Below are 24,679 nucleotides of genomic sequence, written 5' to 3'. Positions count from 1 at the left end.
CCATATATTTGAAAATTCATCAAGTAAAGAAAGAGAAGAGTTTTATTAAAATGTCAGTAAACTTAATTTTATACTGTCAAAATAGATAAAATGGATACAAAAGGTAAGTAATATGTAAAAAGCTAGAAAAAAGAAAGATACTTAATATTTTTATAAAGTTATACATCTATAAGGTGAAAAGTTATAAATATAAAGTAGAAGGGATTAATCCTGAAGAAAAGAAAGTAGAACAGTGAATAGAAACAATAGCTTTATATCTTTAACTATAAGAATACAATGATTAGAACATATTTTAAAAGAATAAAAACATAATGCTTGGAGGTTGAGAAATAAATCATGGAAAAGAAGAAAGCAATGACATTAAAACTGGCTAGAAGCAGACAAGGAATAAGATTTCACAGAGGAAAAGCCTCTTTTAAATGTGGACTGGAGAGATCAACACTTTTACACTCTTTTTCTTCATCTCAATCCTTAAGTCTTATATCTTATTAGCAGGGAATACATTTACACACCAGGACTGAATGAACAGAGAAGTGTCAATGAATATTAAAAGAACTTAGTGAACTATAAAAGATCAAATGAAAATGAGGTGCTGTTCATTGCTTATATGACTGTTAATATATAACAGTAGATAGCAGAAGAAGCTAGTGTCCAAATTATTGAGATATTTTACTATTTCTAGTCAAAATATTGAATTTCCTCTGAAAATAAATTACTATTGTAAAAAGTATACTCAATGTACATTATATATAAGTAACATGATTTTTAAAATATATTTATCTCTTGTATTTATATCAGAACATAATGTGTAAGTTTTAGTCTGAGTTTCCGTCTAAGTTTTACTAAATAAATTGATGTTCATGAAGCAGAGTAGGTGAGATTACATCATAGACAGCTGAAATATTTTAAATCTTGCAATAAGCAGCACTTTCTAGGTGAGATATTTTATTCTTATTGACAGATTTAATGAAGATAACAATTACTTATTTTCTATACTAAATATATGTATTTACCATAAACTATCAAGACCAAAGTAAGTAAGAAGTTAAATTATCAAATAAAACACTTGAGAAGTTCAAAGAAGTTTATTGGTATCCTTTTCAATTTATGTTTTCCTCCTATTTGTCAGTAGACACCAAGGCATTTTAATGGTAAAATCAATGTCTCCCATCACACAGCCTTGATTAGGGTAGGGAGTAGATGAATGCTTTTGCCACATGAATGAAAAAGTTCCAGAATTAATTGGGACACTATACACCTCATGTTCATTTAACCTTGGATTTTTCTTTAAGATCTCTTTCCTTCCTGAAACAATCCTCTTTATCAGTTTCCTCATTAACCTTTTTTCTCACTGTACTTGAGTCCTGTTCTTAACCATGGTCTACTTTTGTATGGCCTTTCTACTTTCTACTTTATATTTTGCTGATCCTGTCTTTATTTAAGACTCCTACTAAGTAAACAAACGCAACAGTATCTAGCCTACTTTGAAATCATATACCCAGATGAGCATGAAATTCCTCTTGCAAGCTAAAGTCTCTTGTTGTAGACAAATTCTGTGATATGGTAGAGCTAAGAGCTGCAGTACTGCAAGGTATGGATGTTGCATAAAACTGCTACTGTGCAGAAGTAATTTGATTTATCCCTTTGTATATCAACAACTGCCAGAATCAAGCCTGAGTTTACCACATGAAACCATTTGGAAACTAATTTGTATATCTGGCCTTCTTCTTTGACTCCCTAATTTATACCTGAGAAAATAAATGAGTTAAGCCTAAGTGGTGGTGCAGAAGATAACGCATTGGTCTGGGACACTGAGGAACCAGGTTCAAAACCCCATGGTTACTGACTTGAGCGCAGGCCTACCAGCTTGAATGCGGGAGTGCCAGCTTGAGTGTGAGATCATAGTCATGACCCCATGGTCGCTGACTTGAGCCCAGAGGTAGTTAGCTTGAAGCCCAAGGTTGCTGGCTTGAGCCCAAGGTTGTTGGCTTGAACGAGGGGTCATTCGCTAAACTGGGGCCCCCTGGTCAAGGCCCCATGAAAAAGCAATCAATGAACAACTATGGTGCCACAACTGTGAATTGACCCTTCTTATCTCTTTCCCTTTCTCACTTGCTAAAAAAAAAAAGAAAAGAAAAAATAGAAAAAAGAAAAAGAAATAGATTAAAAGTAAAACCAATATGAAAACCTGGACATTTTATTAGAAGGGAATCTATTGTATTCTGAGTGTTTGCTATACTCCTACTTCCTTTCCAGATAAAGTGCCCAGAGTTTCTTTCTGAAAAAGAGCCTGAAAGTGTTTGTTTCTGCAGTAGTCACCGTGTTTTAGGTCTAGGATCAGCACTCGATTCCAAGAGAGCAATCTTTAGATTTTTCCAAAAACCTGTTAAATATCATATCTTGAGAACAATGTTTGATAAGGACACCTTGCTCTAAACTGTCTAATTTAGTTAATTCCTCTTTCTTGAGAGAATATAAATAGGATAAAAAGAGGGAAATTCAAACAACACAGCTTTAATAAATTGACAGAGAAAATGAATGAGCAAAGGCCATTGACAGAGAAGCAAATGGAGAGAAAATAGTCAATAGCAATAATAAAAGTAGACATAGAGACAATAAACTGACAGAAACTGAACATATTAGGCCTTTGAAGCAATCAAAAGAAAAACAGTGGAATTCCCACTATTGAGCAGAAAAGATAAGCTGCCATCTTATACTGAATGGTGTTCTGTTTCTTTGTGAATTGTTTAGCACTGAGAAAGTGTTTTTAGCTTTGTTACTTTCATATGTACCATGATAAGTCATTTCAATTGAATTAACCAATAAGTCTGTTCATTTTCATCTAAAGAGTTTAAATACAAAAATTATCAATGCAGTGGATCTCAGTGTGGTTTTTTCAAACCACCACCACCACCATCATCATCATCATCATTTTCTGGGAATTTGTTAGAAATGCAAATTTTTATACCCTACTCCAGACCTACTGGATCAGAAACTCTGGAAGCAGGACCTGGAAATCTGCGTTTTATACCCTCCAAATGGCTTAACTTTTACTGAGGTTTGCAAACAACAAATCTAGTAATCCATGGTGTCCCTCTTATTTTATAAATTATGAAAATTATGTCTATTATTTAATGGGCAACTTCTATATGCCAGAAATTATATTAAGTTTTACATGTATTAAATTCTCATAATCACCTGGAAAAATAGATGTTATCATTTCTATTTTATAGATGATAACCCAGTATTTTAAAAGGATGAACAATTTTTCCAAAGACATGTTTGACACAGACACATGCACACACACATATACATCAAGCTAAACTGAGGCTAAGAATATAAGAATATAGTATGTATGTGACTCCAGTGCCATTGTTCTGTTTACTATTACATAAAACTTCCCAGAAGTTTTATATATATGTCGCTGACTATATGTAGAGATTGCAATTTGTTTGTTGTTGTTCCAAAAATCAGTGTAGAGCCAAGACCAAAATCAGAGTTTTTGTCCCTTGTTCTACTTGTTATATCTAATAAGACTGCCACTTCCTATAGAATCAAGGAATATTACTACAACTTGCATTATAATAAGAATTGTGCTTAGTATTCAGTTCTCAATAATTATTATAAATAAATTAACATTTTGAACTAAAAGAACTACAAAACAGCTATAATTTATTAGTTGAACAATAAAAGTAAAACAAAAAATAAAATTCAAATACATAAAAATATTCAACAAGAATTATCTATATTTATTCCCTATTTATTTATTTATTTATTTATTTATTTATTTTCATTGAATTTTTTGAGGGTGATACTAGTTAACACAATTGTACAGATTCCAGGTGCACAATTCTATAGCACATCACCTGTACATTGTATTGTGGGTTTACTCTCCTAAATCAAGTCTTCCATTACCATTTATCCCCCCTAAACCCACCTCCACCTTTCCTTATCCCCGATCCCCTGGCAATTACCTCACTATTGTCTATGACTATAAGTTATTTCTCTTTTCTTTTCTTTTCTTCTTCTTCCTTCCTTCCTTCCTTCCTTCCTTCCTTCCTTCCTTCCTTCCTTCCTTCCTTCCTTCCTTCCTTCCTTCCTTCCTTTCTTTCTCTTTCTTTCTTTCTTTCTTTCTTTCTTTCTTTCTTTCTTTCTTTCTTTCTTTCTTTCTTTCTTTCTTCTTCTTTTTTCTTTTTTCTCAATCCCTCCATCCCCTCCACCTAGTTTTTCAACCTCATTCCCTGACAGTGGCCAGGCTACACTCTATGAGTCTGTCTCTTATTTTGCTTGTTAGTTAATATTGTTCATTTGATTCCATATATGAATGAAATTATATCGTACTTGTATTTCTCTGACTGGATTATTTCAATTAACATAATGCTCTCTGGATCCGTTCATGCTGTCACAAGGGGTGACATTTCCTTTTATTTTACAGCTGAGTAGTATTCTGTTGAGTGAATGTACCACAGTTGGTAGTGGCATGAAAACTGACATGTAGATCAATGAAACAGAAGAGACCCCAGAAATAAAACCAATGCTCATATAGTCAATTAATATTTAACAAAAGAGGCAAATACAGTCAATGAAGTAAAGATAGTATCAATCTCATTAATTATAAGAGAAATGCAAATTAAAACCACAATGAGATATCACCTCACACCTATTAGAAGGGCTATCACTAATAAATCAACAAACAAGAAAGGGCGCCTGACCAGGCACTGGCACAGTGGATAGAGTGTTGGACTGGGATCAGGAGGACCCAGGTTTGAGACCCCAAGGTCGCCAGCTTGAGCATGGGCTCATCTGGTTTGAGCAAAGCTCACCAGCTTGGACCCAAGGTCGCTGGCTCAAGCAAAGGGTTACTCGGTCTGCTGAAGGCCCGTGGTCAAGGCACATATGAGAAAGCAATCAATGAACAACTAAGGTGTCACAATGAAAAATTGAAGATTGATGCTTCTCATCTCTCTCCGTTCCTGTCTGTCTGTCCCTATCTATCCCTCTCCCTGACTCTCTCTCTGTCCCTGTAAAAAAAAAGGAAGGTTGGCAAGGATGTAGAGAAAAGGGAACCCTTGTGCACTGTTGATGGTAATGCAGGTTGGTGTAGCCACTGTGGAAAGCAGTATGAAGTTACCTCAGAAAGTTAAAGATGAAACTACCTTATGACCCAGCAATTCTATTTCTGGGAATTTATATGAATAATCCTGAAGAACTAATTTGAAAGAATGTATGCATCTCTGTGTTCATTGTAGCATTATTTACAATAACCAAGATTTGGAAGCCGCCCAAGTCTCCATCTGTAAATGAGTGGATATATAAGAATTATATCTACTTTTAAAATTAGATGGTAACATTTAAAAGAATCACAAAACTCTAAATAATTCAGCAATACTTTAGCAGAGTTGCTCAAGACTTCAAAAAAATTTAAAACTGTATGTAACAGTATTAGAGAAGACTGGGATAAGTTGAGAGATATACCATGTTAATGGATGAAATGACAACTTTCAGATGAGATTGGGTGCATTCAGGGTGGTATGGCCATAGACCAAAATGACAACTTTCATATGTGATTTTTTTTCCTCAAATAATCTATGAATTCAATGCAATTTAATGAGTACTATGGCAAGAATATTTTTTTTTAGTAAATGGCAAATTAATTCCAAAATTAATATGGTGAAATAAAGGCAGCTTTAGGAAAACAAAGAGCATTGGTTTTAGTACACATTTAGATAGGCTAAAAAGCCATAGTAGTAAAACCAGTGAAGCATTTTCTCAGTACAGATAAAAAGAATACTGGAGCAGAACAGATAACCCCAACAGATTAATACATAAAAAAACTTGCTATATGATAAAAGAGAATCTGCAAAGATACTTGTTTAGTAGATGTGATGACATATTTGGTTCTTTCTATGGTGAAATGAAGTTAGATATGTACTGCATATCATGCACAAAGGAGATTTCTAGGTTAATAAAATATGATTAGAAGAAAACAAAACCATCCATGTTAAAAATGAAAGACATATCTTGTGACATAGAGGTAGGTGACAAGATACCTAAATCAATCAAGAGATTAATATTTATAATAAACAAGGAATTCTCAGAAAGTCTACATCAGAATTTTAGGAAGTCTAATAGAAATATGAATAACCAGCTTACACACACAAATGAATTTTAGCTAAGAATTATATGAAGAAATTCTCAAGTATATTTAAAATTAGAGAAATAAAAAAATAAAACATTATGATACTACATTATATTTGTGAGCATGGCAAGATTTTGAAAACCAGCTAATAATATTAAGTACTTGTTATTTTGTGGGGTGTACCAGTTATCTATTTTTAATGACAAACTACTATGAAACTTAGTGGCTTAAAATAATAGAACATCTATTTTAATCATGAATCTTCAATTTGGGCAAAATTTGTTCCTCTGACCTCTGTTTGTGGTCAACTGGAATAATCTGAGTCTGGGAAATGGAATTATATGAGGGGTTCTTCACTCATTTATTGGCTTTTGATCCAGCTGTTTGCTAGAACACCCATACATGGCCCTCTTCTTCTGTTCTGAGTGAGTGAGTGTTCCCAGCAGAAATAATATTGTCCTTCTATGATCCAACCTCAGAAGTCATGAAGCATTACAGTCATACACTAAATAAGAATGTTTTGGTCAAAGATGAACCGCATATATGATAATGGTCCCATAAGATTATAGTGGAGCTGAAAATTTCATATTGCCTAGCAATATCATAGCTATTATAATTCATAACACAATGAATATTTCAGTGTTTGTCTGTTGTAAATAAGCCTACTGTGCTACCACTGGTATAGAATTAAAGCAAGTACAATTATGTACAGAGTATACTAATTGATAATATAATAAATGACTGAGTTACTTATTTATGTATCTATTATATTATAATTTTTATTGTTACTTATGAGTGTACTCTTTCTACTTATAAAAATGTTTGCTGTAAAACAGTACACTGTGTTATGCCAATGGCAGCATTGTGTTTACCTTGTCTCTTGATTGTATCATTTTATCTTGTGCTTGATTTAGTTTTATGTCATTTTGCACAGGTTTATAGCCTAGAAGCAATAGGCTATACCATACAGTATAAGTGTGTAGTAAACAATACCACCTATGTTTGTGTAAGTGCTCTCTCTATGATGTGTGTAGTAAACAATACCACCTATGTTTGTGTAAGTGCTCTCTCTATGATGTTTGTTCAATGACCAACTCCCTTAGAGACAAATTAGAACATATCCCCATATTTGAGTGGCACATGACTGTACTTCTTTGTTGAGGTAGTTTCATTAAGACCATTTTATGTTCAGTGCCTCCTGATGAGGGAATGGTAAATCTGGAAGGAGATGCAGAACCAGAAATATTGCTAGGATGAATTTTGGAAGGCATAAGCTACTACAGGAAGAAAATGCAACTCTCTTTACATTATAGTGGAAGTATAAACGGATACATTCTAGAGAAAAAAATCTAGAGATTATGGATTGAAGTATATACCAAATTACAATGCCCTAGAACTTCTTTCTGGAGTATATACTTCCAAACACTCTATCCTAGGTCCTTAAGGGTGCATGCACCAGGATGTTTAATATAGCCATATTTGTGACAGTAGTGTGTTAAAGTCAGCCTAAACATTTAACCCTATGAGATTAGATAAATATTGTGGAATAACTCTATATGAAGTTAAATAACCATCAGAAGACAAATTAGGTAAATATAAAGAATATATTAGATTTTAAAAAGTGTTTAAGACTGAAAAAAGAAATTTTAAGTTAATTTTAAAATATGCAAATGTAAGACACTAGTAAATATTTTCCAAGATATATATACATACATATCCAGAAAATGCAGAAATTAGTTTAAAAGTTAATATTTTAATGTAATTTACTGTCATGTTAATTAGCCTGTATAGTGTAATAGTATAATAGGTAAGAGTAAATCATCACTATACTTCCTAGTAAGGTTTCTAAATAAGTTCAAAAAATTTGCTAATGCAGAATTTATTTTTTTAATTAAATTTGTTGAGGTGACATTGATTAATAAGATTATATAGGTTTCAAGTATACATTTTTATAAAATACATGATCTGTATATTACATTGTGTGCCCCCACTCAATGTTGAATCATCTTCCATCACCATATATTTGTCTCCCTTTACTCTTTACTACCCTCCCATTTCCCTTTCCTCTGATAATGACCAACAGTTGTCTGTGCCTATGTGTTTCAGTTTTATCCACATATGAGTGAAATCATATGGTTCTTAGCTTTTGTTGGCTGACTTATGTATTTATTTTTTACAGGGACAGAGAGAGAGTCAGAGAGAGGGATAGATAGGGACAGACAGGAACGGCAAGAGATGTGAAGCATCAATCATCAGTTTTTGTTGGGACTCCTTAGTTGTTCATTGATTGCTTTCTTGTATGTGCCTTGACCGTAAGCTTTCAGCAGACCGAGTAACCCCTCGTTTGAGCCAGCGACCTTGGGTCCAAGCTGGTGAGTTTGTTTGTTTTTTTTTGCTAAAGCCAGTTGAGCCCGCACTCAAGCTGGCGACCTCGAGGTCTCAAACCTGGGTCCTTCCGTATCCCAGTCCACTGTGCCACCACCTGATTAGGCTGGCTGACTTATTTTGCTTAGCATAATTTTCTCAAGGTCTATCCATGTTGTTGCAAATGGAAATATTTTATCTTTTCTTATGATTGGGTAGTATTCCATAGTATATATGTACCATGTCTTCTCTATCCAATCATCTATCCAAGGACACATTGGTTGATTCCATGTCTTGGCCACCATGAACAGTGCTGCAATGAACATAGGGGTGTGTATATCCTTGCAAGTAAATGTTTTCAAGTTTTTGGGTAGATACCCAGCAGAGGGACTGCTAGGTCATGTGGTAACTCTATTCTTAATTTTTTGAAGAAGCACTGTACTATTTTCCACAGTGGCTGTATCAGTTTACATTTCCACAAGCAATGAATGAGTTTCTTTTTCTCCACAATATCTCCAATACTTGCTATTATTTTTCTTTTTGAAAATAGCTATTCTAACAGTTATGAGTGGTTATCTCATAATTTTGATTTGCATTTTCATAACAGCTAGTGAAGTTGAGCAAGTTTTCAAATAGATGTTGGCTATTTGTATGTCTTCTTGGAAGATGTGTCTGTTCAGATTCTCTGCTCATTTTTATTTTATTTTATTTTTTTTTGTATTTTTATGAAACTGGAAACGGGGAGGCAGTCAGACAAGACTACCACATGCGCCCGACCGGGATCCACCCGGCACGCCCACCAGGGGGCGATGCTCTGCCCATCCGGGGCGTCGCTCTGTCGCGATCAGAGCCACTCTAGCGCCTGGGGCAGAGGCCAAGGAGCCATCCCCAGCGCCCGGGCCATCTTTTTGCTCCAATGGAGCCTCAGCTGCGGGAGGGGAAGAGAGAGACAGAGAGGAAGGAGGGGGGGTGGAGAAGCAGATGGGTGCCTCTCCTGTGTGCCCTGGCCGGGAATCGAACCCGGACTTCCGCATGCCAGGCTGACACTCTACCACTGAGCCAACCGGCCAGGGCCATCTGCTCATTTTTTTTATTGGATAAAATGCAGAATTTAAATGAACCCATTTATTTATTTATTTATTTTTGTATTTTTCTGAAGTGAGAAACAGGGAGGCAGAAAAACATACTGCTGCATGTGCCCAACCAGGATCCACCTGGCATTCCCACTAAGGGGCAATGCTCTGCCTGTCTGGTGCACTGTTCCATTGCAACCAGAGACATTCTAATGCCTGAGGCAGAAGCCATGAAGCCATCCTCAGCACCCAGGCCAACTTTGCTCCAATGGAGCTTTGGCTGCAGAAGGGGAAGAGAGAGATAGAGAGAAAGGAGAAGAGGAGGAGTGGAAAAGCAGATGGGCACTTTTCCTGTGTGCCCTGACTGGGAATTGAATCCAGGACATCCACATGCCAGGCTGACACTCTAATGATCCCATTCTTTATATATCAGAAATTCCCAGGATTAAAATATTACAGAATGTTGACTGCGATCCTAGAGACGTACCTTTAATGTTGTTTAATTTTTCTTTGTCTATTTTTCAGTTAAATAAAAATATTTACTAAGAAAAAAATAAAGCTAAGGGAAATTTTAGATACCTTGTTAATGATATCTATTTTTTCTTAATCTTTTTGACAAATTACAAACTCACAAATAAAAATTACAGGTGGTATGGATGTCAAATTACAAATAAAAATGGTTCAAACATTACATATCTTTCATAGTATGTATATATTGGCGAATTGTAAATCTTTGGTTGGGTTTAATATGTATACATTTTTCAGTTTACATAGGAAAAGTTAAATTTTTGTGAATTGGTTATTAATACATGAGTGGGGATTTTCAGTTTCTTCTTAGCTAACAAAATAAAATAATCCACATATATTTTATTTCTGTTTCAGATTCTGCTGAAGATGCCAATGTTAGTATGCTTAGCTCTGACCAGAGCTTCGGAATCTTTACTTCTGGTTGGAGCTTCTGAATTTTTGCCTAAATATACAGAGAATTTGTTTGTATTAACACCTGCTGTGGCAGTTACCATTACAGGTAACTTTTCTGCACAATGTACTCATTTTAAAATTTTTATGTAAAGTTTTCTTATATTTATTTATAAAATATCTCAAAAAGGAAAAAGTAGAGGAGAAATAGTAGTTGTTCATATTTTAAATACCTAAATACCATTTGCTTAAATTTTTTAAATGAGCACTTTGTAATCACTGCATTATTTATTAAGACATAAAATCTTATAAGACTTCTGTACCCCTCCCTTCCCTCCCTTATCCCGTCTCTTTTCTCCCTCCCCATCAGTAACCACCCTTCTAAAGTTAGAATGCATCTTTTTCACACGTTTGTGTCTTTTTAGTACTTATGTCCCTATCCATATGCAATCTATTTCTATAATTCATGTATCATTTTGCACATATTCTTTGTTACTTTCATTTGAAATTATGTTCATCAGATTCATATTGATATCTATTTATGGCAATTTACTGTACTATAAGATTCTGTTTTTATGAACATACCACTATTTATTTACCCATTTGTCCTACTGACACATAAAATTGCCTGCAGCCTTTTTCTCTCTTTCAAACAATATGCTAACAGTAGACTTGTGTATGTTCCCTTGTGCACATTTGTAAAAGTTGATCCAGGTTTAGACATTGAAGGGGAATTGCTGTTGTGTATGTCTTCAATTTTACTAGATATGGACAATTGGCTCTCCAAAAGAGGTTACAAATTGATTGAATGTTTTCAGGTGCTAGCATTAATGGGAAAGTGGTAAATGTAATTATTTATTTTATGCTTTAAAAAAAGTCAAGAATGCATGCTGTAACTTTTAGTGTAACCACTAAAAGCATAGTAAAAAAGTTTATTAATTTGAAAAACTTTAATTAATAGTAAAAAAGAAAAAGCAAGAAAGGAAGGAAAGAACATAAAACATGTAGGCCAAATAAAAAAACAGATGTTAAAATGTGCAAAAACATTTATTATCAGCTTCTTATTAAGTAGATTTTGTGATAAGGGCACATCATTGTCAGATTACAAATAGTACAAAAGCCAAAAACATGACACAGTTTCAAGACCCATAATGACAATTTTTCCCACGAGTAAACCATGTTGTTTGCCATCATGATTAAACTTATCAACAGGGATTGAGACTAAATCCATTCCATTTCTTTCCCATTGTATTTAATTAAGGCTGATACAACAGGATTCCAAGCAACAGGATAAGGCTACCTATAATGTTGGTCTCAACCATGCCAGCAAGGTGTGGGACCCAGCCAATTAACAAACTCCCTGGCCCTCAGGGTCTACCTTAGAAAGTAAGATGGCTTTCTCTGAAAGTTTCTATATTGACCTATTCACTTAACATCAGGTATTAATTCAGGTATAATAGAATGTATTAGTTATTGCATATATTTTACCTTGGCCTAAAAAGATAAAGTTCTTGGCAATTCTGTCTACCAGAAATAAAAATGCTGATCAGTGGCGGGGTGACCATAGTGCTTTTCAGGGATGAGGTGGTCATTTATTAGTTCAATTGAAATCAGGGACAAATATTGTACCACCTTTTCTAATTGCATTATTCTTATTGTAGAGATAATTTCCCTAAGGGTGAACATAAATTGTCAGTGATCCTTCTGGAAAGCTCCCCTGAGTAACCAAGACTAGCTTTATTTAAGAGAGATTTCCATAGTCTTCTGAAGGCTGTATAGTCCATTGGAGTTGCTTCTTTAAACACTTGAAAAATCTCTTATGAACATGCCTATGGCTTAAATATTACCATTTCTAGTTGACAAATAAGGCTTGAGAAATAGTTATGAGTCTGAGTTGGTCCATCCAAAAATATGAATATCAAAGCCTTCATTGGTCAGGGCTTTAGGTTGACAGGAAGCCATTAGTAAACCAAGAGTTGCTTTTTAAATGTATCTGTTTCAGGAAATCAGTGAGTATTCTACCCAAAGGCATATTTTTGAGTGGAGGCTGCCACCCTTTTCCAGAGGTTCCAGCACACAAAATCATCAGTCCTGGAGACTTGTAGCTCAAATGAGCCATTAGGTTTGTGCTACCTCAAAGCAGGGAGTGTGCCACAGCTTGTTTATTAGCTTCCAGTATAGGTCTGTGGCTTAGCTATTAGGAAAGACCATGTGGAATGCCCAAGTTAGTAATTTACATCTACAATTCTGAGGGTCCAAAGTGATGTTAGGCTGCCTTTTGGTTGGGGGAAAAGGAGACAACTATTTTTCCTTAACTGCCTGAGGGATTGGATATTATGAATCTATCATCTCCGTTTTTTTGGGCTTTCTCAGTCACCCTCCCTGATGAAGGTGTGGTAACACCAAAGTCATAGCCATTGAGTCTGCAGCTTCTGAACCTCCAGCCAACTGGATATCATCTATCAGTGAAAGTGCTGGGCATCAGAGCATAGTGGTAGTCACAACAAATGCTGACCCATGTTCTTGTAGTGAACGGCTGATGAGTTTAGGTACCTCTGAGGGAGTACTGCAAATGTGAATTTGTGGCCTTGCAGCATCAATGAGAATTGGTCTTTGTGTGTGCTAATGGTATAGAAAGGAAAGATATGGCAATGTCCAGGAAAGCATATTAAGTACCATCAGTCTGTGCCATAAATTTCATTATAGCCAGCAGACAGCCCCCCAGCTACTGCCATTTCACCTTAACAAGCAGTTATGCGCTCTTTTCCATTACCAACCAAACAAATCAGATAAACTTCTAATTATGCACCAGTTCCTGTCCTCAGTAGTTATAAATTCCTCTCCTTTCACACTCAATGGAGTTGCACATTTCTGTAACTGTTGTCTGAAATCAGGAGGAATCCTCTATTCAACCAGGTTGTATCTTAGCTGTTAACATGGGGCAAATCAGAGGCTGATGGTCAGATTTGTGAGGAAGTCTTTTTGCCTGCAAGAGAGTTAATATCTACCGTGTATCTTCTGTGGTCCTGTCTTTAAGTCTACTTCAGCATGCAGCCACCTCTCCAGTTCTTCACCATTAATAGGCAAAAATCAGCATGTTCATTATCGATTCTGTATTGTTCAGTACTGTCAAATCCTGTTACTTGGTCTACGAGGCTGTCATTCTTCATCCTTCATAAAGCCATGTCTCTGTCAGTGTCCCATCTTTGTCACCAAAAGTGCTAAGATCTGTGAAGGGATTAGATTTTACTCTATTTAAAAGCAAAAATATTATTCTAACATAGTTTTGTGGATGCTAGCAGAAGGCATAAAACTCCTTGTTCATAAATGAAGGAAAGTGTGTGAATGAGCAATAGCAGTAGCTAGAATATCTGTGTGTGTGTGTGTGTTTGCATGAGTGTGTGTGTTTGTGTGTGTGAGTGTGTGTTTGCATGAGTGTGTGTGCATGTATGTGTGAGTGTGTGTGTATGTATGTGTATGTATGAGTTTTCTGAGTCCCAGTCCACAAGAGACATGAAGAAGAGCCAGTGACATCTGCACATACAATGGGTTGCATTATAGGAGTAATCTCTTTTTATACTTAGGAATGCCTCTTGCTTTGAAGAATGCTATATTTAAAATTACTGTAGTTACACCACCTTTTATTTTGGTTAGTATTCGTACAGTACCATTTTTTTCTGTCCTTTGACTTTTAACCTTTTCATGTATTCATATTTAAGGAGTGCCTCTTGTATATAAATTAAGGGATCTTCTCCCTCAACCTGCCAATCTTTACTTATATATATGTAATAATCACTATTTATTGAACAGCAATTCTCCCTTAGCCTCTGGTGCTATATATCCTACAAGCAGAAGTACTTATTACTCTGTGATTCATATTTCCAAGGGTCTTTGTACAGTGTGAACAGTGTTTGATAATAGAGATAGAGTCCTCCTTGAGAGCAAGAGCAGGTTTGCTTAGTATTGAAAGACAGAGATAATGTCCCATCTTAAACTAAGAGAAGACACACTTGCTGTCAAATATAATAAAAATAACATCTAGCCCTGGCCGGTTGGCTCAGTGGTAGAGCATTGGCCTGGCGTGCAGAAGTCCTGGGTTCGATTCCTGGCCAGGGCACACAGGAGAAGCGTCCATCTGCTTCTCCACCCCTCCCCCTCTCCTTCCTCTCTGTCTCTCTCTTCCCCTCCCGCAGCGAGGCTCCATTGGAGCAAAGATGGCCCAGGCGCTGGGGATGGCTCCTTGGCCTCTGCCCCAGGTGCTAGAGTGGCTCTGGTCGCGACAGAGCGACGCCCCGGAGGGGCAGAGCATCTCCCCCTAGTGGGCAGAGTGTCGCCCCCTGGTGGGCGTGCCGGGTGGATCCCGCCCGGTTGGGCGCATGCGGGAGTCTGTCTCTCCCCGTTTCCAGCTTCAGAAAAAAAAAATAAATAAATAAATAAAAATAACATCTCACGACCCAAACCTGGTAGCACACTTGCTTAAAGCATCTTCCTGACATTCCAAGGTTTCAGGTTTGATCCTGGATGAGGGCACATACAAGAATCAACCAAGAATAGCATGAACAAGTGGAACAACAATTCTATGTTTCTCTCTTTCACTATCTCTCTTTCTTCCTCTTTGTCTAAAAATCAATAAATAAAAATATTTTTAAATAAAAAAAATAACATCTCCCTCTGGCTCAAAAGGCAAGCATGATTACTATCCACTATAAAATATTTGGAGATTTGGATTCCCTAATGTGGGTACTACACATAGTTAGGTATATGTATGCCCTCACCAACATAATTTTAAAATGTATCAAAAAAACCTGAGTTAATTAAATATTGGTGATATTAGGCCAATTATACACCCTTATGAAAAAAGATAAATCTTGACCTCTACCTCATTACATACACAAATACAAATTCTAGATGAATTATAGATCTCAATGTGAATGATAAAACAATAAAGCTTTTTTAGAATAAGGTATAAGAAAAGATCTTCATGGCCTTAGAGAAGGCAAAGATTTTAAAAATAGGACATAAATCACATAACAATAAAGAATGAAATAAATGATATTACACTAAAATGAAGAATTTCAGCTCACAACTGTAAGTGTAGAGTGCAAATGCCTGAAGAATGGAATAGAGGCAAAGGCAGGGTCACAGGGAGCAGAGAGACAACTGTCAGAGGGAAGGGGAGGAGGGGATAGGATCAGAGAAGGGGAAGGGATTAGAGAAATTATATTTACAAAACATATAGATATAGGTAAATCCCCAAGGGAAGGGGGGAGGTAGTTAGGGGGAGGTGGCAGAGGAGGGATAAAGGGGGACAGAGGGATGGGGGTGAGGGTGTTATATTGAGTGGGACATTTGAATTCATGTTAACACAATAAATTAAAATTAATAAAAAAATTTAAAAATGAGTGTGAGTGCAAGAATGAAAATCTTTTAATAGAAATACTTCTACAAAGGACTTGTATGCAGATATGTAAAAGTATTTGACAATAATAAAAAGGCAAATAATCCATAATAATGAACAAAAGACTTGAACACCTTATATATAAGATGATTTATCAGTTGGCCAATATTCATATGAAAATGTACTCACCTTCAATGGTTTTCAGAGAAATGCTACAATGTAATAGTAATACTACCTATTTACCAAAATACCTAAAGTGAAAAAGAGAGAGACAGATGTTGGTATGGATGTGGAGCTATTGGTGTTTCTTCTTCTACTGGTGAGAGCATAAACTGATTTACCATGTTATAAATCTGTTTGGCAATATCATAAATATCTGAATATAAACATATCCCCTGACCCAGAAATTTTTCTCCTAGTCACGTTCCCAACATAAGTTCCTTTCTTAGGAATATGCTCAACAGAAATGAAAATGTTCACAAAACATGTACATGAATTTTTAAAATAGAAACACAATTCACATTACAACAAACAAATAAGTTGTGGTGTAGACATATATACTGTACTAGCAATGAGAAGATTTGATCTTTCATTATCCACAAAAATATGGGTGAATTTTTCAAACATCATGCTGAATATATGAAGGCATAATGTATGCATACTTTATGACCATATGTTATAAAATTCAGTAAGTGCATGAAATAGCCTCTGGATCTTCTAGTAATGTTCAATTTTTGGCCTGGGTAGTGGTTACATATATCATGTTCACTTTGAAAATTCATCACTATGTATAGTTGTGATTTGTATACTTTTTTCTACACCAATGACATATTTACATAAAAAGTTGATTGGGGCACTGGACAGTTAGCTCAGTCAGTTAAGAGTGTCATTAAAAAAAGTTGATTGGGAATTCTATGCATTCTAGTTGAATTTTCAACTGTTTTGTTTCCTTTTTTTTTTTTTTTTTGTATTTTTCTGAAGTTAAAAGCAGGGAAGCAGTCGGACAGACTCCTACACACGCCCAAACGAGATCCACCTGGCATGCCCACCAGGGGGCGATGCTCTGCCCATGTGGGGCGTTGCTCTGTTGCAACCAGAACCATTCTAATGCCTGAGATGGAAGCCATGGAGCCAATCTCAGCACCCGGGCCAACTTTGCTCCAATGGAGCCTTGGCTGCTGGAGAAAAAGAGAGAAACAGAGAGGAAGGAGAGGGGGAAGGGTAGAGAAGCATATGGGCACTTCTCCTGTGTGCCCTGACTGGGAATCAGACCCGGGACTTTCACACGCCATGCTGATGCTCTTGGCCAGGGCCTGATTTGTTTCCTTTTAGGGTGGCCTTTTAAGGACCGAGCTATATGATTGTTGAACTCCCAATATCCAGTATTTTCTTATTACTTATGGCAATAAGCCTGACAGTCAATGTTTTTTTACCTGAGTTCAGCTCTCAGTTTTCTGTTTACCGTTTTCCCAAATCTACAGTTGTCAAGTTTAAACTGAATAATCTAGTCATCTTGGTCATTCATTTGGCATGTAGGTGGGCATAGGAATTTTGATGATCAAACATTTTATATACACTGCCATCCTCTTATTTTTAACCCTACCTCACTCTTGTTTTTGTTGGTATCTTATTACCCACAACTTTGGTGATTCTGGGGTAAAATATGCTTTGCTTCTTCTTGACATCCTTACCTGCAGGCTTATTGCTTACCCTCTGAAGTCTCTTGATTCAGTTCCAGTGCTCATAATTTTCTTGATAAATGTTTCCCCTACTCTGTACCTTTTTGCTTTCTAATAAATGAATTTTTCTATAAATATCTACCTTTTAATAAACACATATATTTACTCTGTGATTAGATACTGTTCTAAGACATTTTATTAACTTATTTAATTCTCCTAACAACATGGAGGAGTTATCATTGCTTATAGATTTTTTAAATTACATCTCATACATTTAAATATAAATTTATTATTGTTCATTTCTAAGTATTTTTAAATTTCATCATCACATTTTTATTTAAACCATGAATGAGTGAGATTTTTAGTTGCTAAATATATACTTTTGTTTCTCTTTTAAAATAACTGATTGTTCAAATCAATTAATATTTTCAATACCTTTAAAAATAGTATAAGCTAAATCTGTTTTGAGAAAGCTGATTGAAATACTAATTTTTTTTGGATTTTTACTTTTCTTGAAATCTGGGCAACTTTTACATAATTATTTTATACAATGTCATGATCTATTTTCATGATACATATTTTTTCATTTCTTTATTTTCAAACCTTGCTTTTTAAAAAATATCCAATTTGATAATGTCTTTTTAATAGTATAATTTTATTTATTTAGTATTATTGTGGTTATTAATTTACTTAAGTGCCTGACCAGGCGGTGGTTCAGTGGATAGAGCATTGGACTGAGACGTGGAGGACCCAGGTTCAAACTCCCGAAGTCGTCATTTTGAGCACAGGCTCATCTGGTTTGAACAAGGCTCACCAGCTTGAACACAAGGTCGCTGGCTTGAGCAAGGGGTCACTTGCTCTGCTGTAGCCCCCTAGTCAAGGCACATATGAGAAAGCAATCACTGAGAAACTAAGGTGCTGCAACAAAGAATTGATCCTTCTTATCTCTCTCCCTTTCAGTCTGTCTATTCCTCTCTCTGTTTCTCTTTGTCTCTCTCTATCTCTGTCACAAAAAAATTTACTTAAGTAATTTTAACTTATTTGTATTATTTTTGTTTATTGGCCTTCTATTTGTTTATTTTTATTTTTTCCTACTATCCTGTCTTCTCTCAGTGAACTCATTTTTTATTCATTTTATCTCCTTCAATTGCTTTAGGAGATTAAAGTATCCCTCTGACAATTCACTAACCCTAGTTTTCAGGAGCGTGTGTATGCAGGTGCAAATGTCTTTATCTAGGTTATTATTTTTATCTTTTTTTTTTTAGACAGAGACAAAGAGAGAGACAGAGAGAGTGACAGACAGACAGTATACAACTACATAAAACATTCATGAATCATACAAACATAATGTTGAAAGAAAGAAACCAAACATATATGAATATGCACTGCCATATTCCACTTGCATAATTTTGACCTGATATACCTATTTCAAAAGTAAACAAAACTAACCCTTTTGGGTTATTGAATTTGAGGAAATATGAAGAGGGCTTCTAGAGTGCAGACAATGTTTTGTTCTTTTTTTTTTTTTTTTTTTTTTGCAGAGTCAGAGAGGGACAGATAGGGACAGACAGACAAGAAGGGAGAGAGATGAGAAGCATCAGTTCTTCATTGTGACACTTTAGCTGTTCACTGATTGCTTTCTCATATGTGCCTTGACCAGGGGGCTACAGCAGAGTGAGCCCCTTGCTCAAGCCAGCAACCTTGGGCTTCAAGCCAGCATCCTTTGGGCTCAAGCCAGTGACCATGAGGTCATGTCTATGATCTCATACTCAAGCCAGCGACCTTGCACTCAAGCTGGATGAGCTGGCACTCAAGCCGGCCACCTCAAGGCTTCAAACCTGGGTCCTCTGCATCCCATTCTTACGTTCTATCCACTCTGCCGCCACCTGGTCAGGTTATTTTTATCTTTAAAAAGACTAGTTATACTTATTATTCTCTTGTAAATAGCAGGCTCTCTGGAAGCTTTTATAATTTTTGTTTTTGTCGATGTTATGAATTTCTTTAGCTTATTTCCTTTTGTGCAAGATGGATTTAATTAATTATTTATTTTTTACTCCTCAGTAGTTGAAGTGTACTTTTATCCCCAGGACTAATACTTCTTTAATTATGAAAAATTTTTATTCTCAGTTCCAATTTTTCAATACTGTTTTTCTGGTATACCTTCCATTACATTTTTTAAGACTGCTATAAAATATTTTGTGAGGCTTCTTATCCTATTATCATTGTCTTTTAAAACAAACTTTTGTTTTTTGAATTGTTCTATATTTACAGAAAAATAAATTGAAGACAGTACAGAGTTTTTATATATTTCATGCCTAGGTTCCTTTTTGTTAATATATTATGTTAGTGTGGTAGATTCGTTAGAATTAATGGATCAGTATCAGTACGTTATTACTAACTAAAGTCAACATTTTATTTAGATTTTCTTAACTTTTACATAATATTCTTTTTCTGTTCCAGGATCTCATCCACATTATATTTAGTTCTCATGTCCCCTTAGACTCTCTTTGGGTATGACAACTTCTCAGTCTTCTTTTGTTTTTGATGACTTTGACAGTTTTGTTGTTTTTTTAAAAATTTTTTTATTTATTCATTTTTTTAGAGAGGACAGGGAGAGACAGAGAGAGAGAGGAGAGAGACAGAGAGAGAAGGGGGGTTGGAGCTGGAAGCATCAACCAGGCAAGCCCAGGGTTTCTAACCGGCGACCTCAGCATTTCCAGGTCAACGCTTTATCCACTGTACCACCACAGGTCAGGCGACTTTGACAGTTTTAAGGAGTGCTTTCCAGGTATTTTTTAAGAATGTTCCTCAATTGAGAATTGTTTAATGTTTTTCTCATGATTAAACAGAATCATGGATTTTGAAAGGAAGACCACAGAGGTAACATGCAATTTTCACCACATCATATAAGGGATATATACACTGCTCACAAAATTAGGTATATTTTATTGCTTCATATTCATTTTAAAATATCCCCTAATTTTGGGAGAAGTATACTATCACTATAGCTTACTATTTTTGAATTTGCCCATCATCTTGCTGAGATCATGTATATCAAATTTCTCTAGCCTGACCAGGAGATGGTGCAGTGGATAGAGCATCAAACTGGGATGCGGAAGACCCAGGTTTGAGACCCTGAGGTCGCCAGCTTGAGCGGGGGCTCATCTGGTTTGAGCAAAAGTTCACCAGCTTGGACCCAAGATCTCTGGCTCAAGCAAGGGGTTACTCGGTCTGCTAAAGGTCCGCAGTCAAGGCACATATGAGAAAGCAATCAATGAACAACTAAGGTGTTGCAACGTAAAACTGATTGATGCTTCTCATCTCTCTCTGTTCCGGTCTGTCCCTATCTATCCCTCTCTCTGACTCTCTCTCTCTATCTCTGTAAAAAAAAAAAAAAAATCTCCACTGTACTCATTGCCTTTTAAATGCTTCTTTTAGTTATTCTCCTTATACTCTTTTTTTAAAATTACATACTGGATGAATAATATGTTTTCTTCTAACTTATTAATTCACTTTTCAAATGTCTCTAGTCTGAGATTTGAGTTTTTATTTTAACAATTATATTTTTAAATATATGGGTTTCTTATTTATTCTTTTTTTATTCAATTGCTCTCATTTTTTATTACTTTCTCTTATTATTTTATTTCTTCATTTTTATGGATGTTATAGTGTCATTAATCTTTGGGAGCATTCTAAAATTATTTACAAGTCCACCAGACAAGTCTATGATTTAAATGTAATCAAGTTTTAATAGTTTTGTTTGTTTGTTTTTACCTTATATTTCTCTTCCTATTTTCCTATTTAAATCTACCATTTCTATGTTTGGTGCAGAGGAGATTATATCAATGCGTGGAATAACTGCTATCTTCATCTGATTAAGTATTTTTAAACTATATTTCTTCCCCTCCTCTTTTTCCTTATTGTGCTTACTATTTCTGATCCCTTAGGCTTCGTGGAAGAGAAAGCTATATCTCATAATGGCTATTTTGGAGTCTCATTTTGTGATGAGGTTGTTGGTATTGCACATGCATTCACAGAAGCAGTGGGTAGCTTGGTTTTAATCTTGGTAACAAATTCCTGTTTGTGAACTCTTGTCACTCTGAGCATATCTTTTTCTATAAACCATAAATATCTAGGCATCTGTTCAATAATAGTTCTCAATAAGACAGTTCTCATCTATTTTGCATGGATTAGTTTTGGGTTTATCCATGCATTGTTACTACATAGCAGAAAATTTTACCAGCTCAGGTCCATTAGACCTATAACTTCAGCCTCAATCACAAATTTGTATTAATTTTAAGATTTGGGTTTGTTGAGATGATTATCATGCCTTCAAGTTTTCTCTCTGTCTTTTTATTTAAATCTATGTTTGTTGTATGTTTAGAGCAGAGGAGATAGCATCTTGTATAAATTTTCTGTACTACCTTTTGTTAATTATTTTTTATTGTGTTTTCTCTTCCTCCTTTCTTCTTTCAGGACTTGTTTTAATTCCAGGAGCTGCACTTAGCCAGCTTTTGGGAGGCATCATTGTTTCCAAGTTACGTATGGATTGTAAAGGCTTTATGAGATTTATAATTGTTACATCTGCAATGTCACTTGTACTGCTTGTGTTTTCATTACTTGTACGCTGTGAACCAGAACCTTTTGCTGGAATCAGTGAAAACTATAGCGGGTAAATATAATTTTATGCATTATATATTTACCTCCAAACCCAACAATGTATTTCTTAGTCATTTAATGATTATTTATCCAGTAACTTTTATCTTTATCACTCTTGGGATTATTGAACATATTAAGAAATATAAAGCATAGTTTAACCTTTCATATTAAGGGAAGAAGTATAATAATGATAGCTTGCTATATGATTGCTGATGAATTCATAAAGTACTAAAGAAAAAACACATTGAAATGATTCAGAACCTAGAAGTAGAATTCTTATTAAAGTGGCTAGCAACATGGCGACAGTACTATCTGTACAAAGTTAGCCTTAGTTTGTGTTCTTGAATTGGTATGCCTGCCTTCTTAAAGATATCAAAGAATGGAACTGAAGTATATCTGAAAGTATGCATGAATAATGTTTCCTTTCAGCTAAGCATGCAAAAATTCAAAGAACTGGGCAGAGTCTGATGTTAAATATAGAGGAAAATAACTGGAATTGGAAACCAAAGTACTGAGCAAATAAAACAAGAAAATAAGACTTCCGCTTCCAGCTACAAATGGAGTAGCACATGGCAGACCAATGTGCCCACTAAAAAGAACTAGAGAAGCTGAATAAAGTTTTAAAAGGTTTGTTTAAAAGCTACTTAGACAAGTAGGAATTTAAAAGCCAAAATCCTGAAACAGGTAAAGGAACTTCCTGAACATATTTGCTAATTCTGGACATTGGTAAGAAGAGTTTGGAAAAAGGATTTGGGCAAAAAGCATCTACTAAGATAATAAGAAACCAGCACAAATTTTTGACAGGCCTATGAGTGTAAAGAGACAAAAATTAGAACATGGACAGGGTAGGGGATCAGAAAAAGAGGAAGGTAGACAAATGAGATAATACTATACAGGTATTGGGCTTTTACTTGACATATTTGTTGAATTAGGAAGCTAAGAGGTTGAAATCAAGCAGAATCTAATAAAAAGCATAGAAAATTTTCAGCAGAATTATGATGCTCTTAATGTAAAAGATCAATGTTCTGGGGAGGTTAAAATGTGCTAGTGAGAGGAACTTTGGTGAACTCATCTGAAAGGCTAAGACCTAGGAGTAAGGGCCTTTCTATGATACTATAGCTGTTGGGCAAATGAGTTTGTAAAGTCTGTATTTTCTGAGTTTGCTCACTTTTATTGTTAAAAATGGAGCTGCCCATGTGAATGGCACTGCCCAGGTGAAACTGCTAATTACCTTACTGTGTGGGAAGGGCCATTGTTATGCTAATATATGCTAGAGGAGGGGTCTTTGTGAGCCCAGGTAGTTTTTAGAAAAAGAAAGAAGGAGAAGAGGAAGAAGCCAAGATGGAAGGGAAGGAGAGAGAAGCCAGTTTTGCAGAGTAAGAAGCCATGTTAGCAGATGGGGAACCAGAGGTGACTTAGACTGGTGGGGGCCTTTGATTCTAGGAAAAACTAGATGAGTCAGTGGCTTTGAGAGCCCTGAATAGAAAAGGAAGTGTTTTTCTCTCACTGTTTTTTACTTGCCGGCTGGTTGTGAGGCTAGAATAAAGGAATGGCCTGCCATTTTTTTGGCTCTGCGTTTTTTTACCATCTGCCCGAAAGTAATGTGAACCTGCATGCACATGGCCATGATGGAAGTGGCCCCTGGCCTTACAACAGCCTAGACAGAAGTTAATTAGGTCTCTACTCAGGTTGATGTGATTGGCCAGTACTCTACCTAGCAGCAGAAAGAAAGACCCAGCACTCTGAACAAACAATAGTATGCAGAGCTATAAATTATCTTAGGCAAATATCTTGCATTTAAAAAAAAATTACCAAAAGGCCAAGGACATGGCCCAAAACTGTGAGACAAAATAGATGATAGTATGGACCAATAAGGAATCCAGTTATTGAGTAACATTGGTTTGCACTGTGTGGGCCCATTGACTGTATATTATTTTCAATAAATATACAGTCAACCCTTTGTGTTCCTGAATTTCACATCCATGGATTACCAACTGTGGATGTAAAGTAATGTGTGTGTGTGTGTGTGTGTGTGTGTGTGTGTGTGTGTGTATCATATTTTAATGAGAGATGAGGAGATAATGAGACAGACTGCCTCATGCTCCCCAACCAAGATCCACTCAGCAACTACTGTTTGGGATCAATGCTCTGCATATCTGGGGCTAATGCTTGCAACTGAGCTATTTTTAATGCCTGAGGTGGAAGCTCCACAGAACCATCCTCAGCACTTGAGACCCACATGCTCGAATCAATCAAGCCATGACTGTGAGAGCGGAAGAGAGAGAGAGAGTGAGATGGAGAAAGAGGAAAAGCAGATAGTCACTTCTTCTATGTCCCCTACCTGGAAATTGAACCCAGAACTTTACACACACTGGGTCAGTGCTCTACCACTGCGCCAATTGGCCAGGGCTGGAAAATAGTATTTTTGATCCAAGTTGGAAATCGATAT

General features: G+C 35.8%; 1 protein-coding gene across 1 annotated transcript in view; it reads left to right on the top strand.

Moving 5' to 3' along the window:
- The window catches only part of SLCO6A1 (solute carrier organic anion transporter family member 6A1), a 109,887-nt gene that overhangs the window by 40,116 nt on the left and 45,092 nt on the right, over nucleotides 1-24,679 (top strand). Inside the window, exons 7-8 of the mRNA XM_066381969.1 lie at nucleotides 10,459-10,603; nucleotides 22,048-22,243. Of these exons, the coding sequence (XP_066238066.1) occupies nucleotides 10,459-10,603; nucleotides 22,048-22,243 (341 nt within the window). The remainder of the gene's footprint in view (nucleotides 1-10,458; nucleotides 10,604-22,047; nucleotides 22,244-24,679) is intronic.

The sequence above is a fragment of the Saccopteryx leptura genome, chromosome 4 (assembly GCF_036850995.1).
Source record: "Saccopteryx leptura isolate mSacLep1 chromosome 4, mSacLep1_pri_phased_curated, whole genome shotgun sequence".
Lineage (NCBI taxonomy): Eukaryota > Metazoa > Chordata > Mammalia > Chiroptera > Emballonuridae > Saccopteryx > Saccopteryx leptura.
This window is presented reverse-complemented; position numbering and strand designations above follow the sequence as displayed.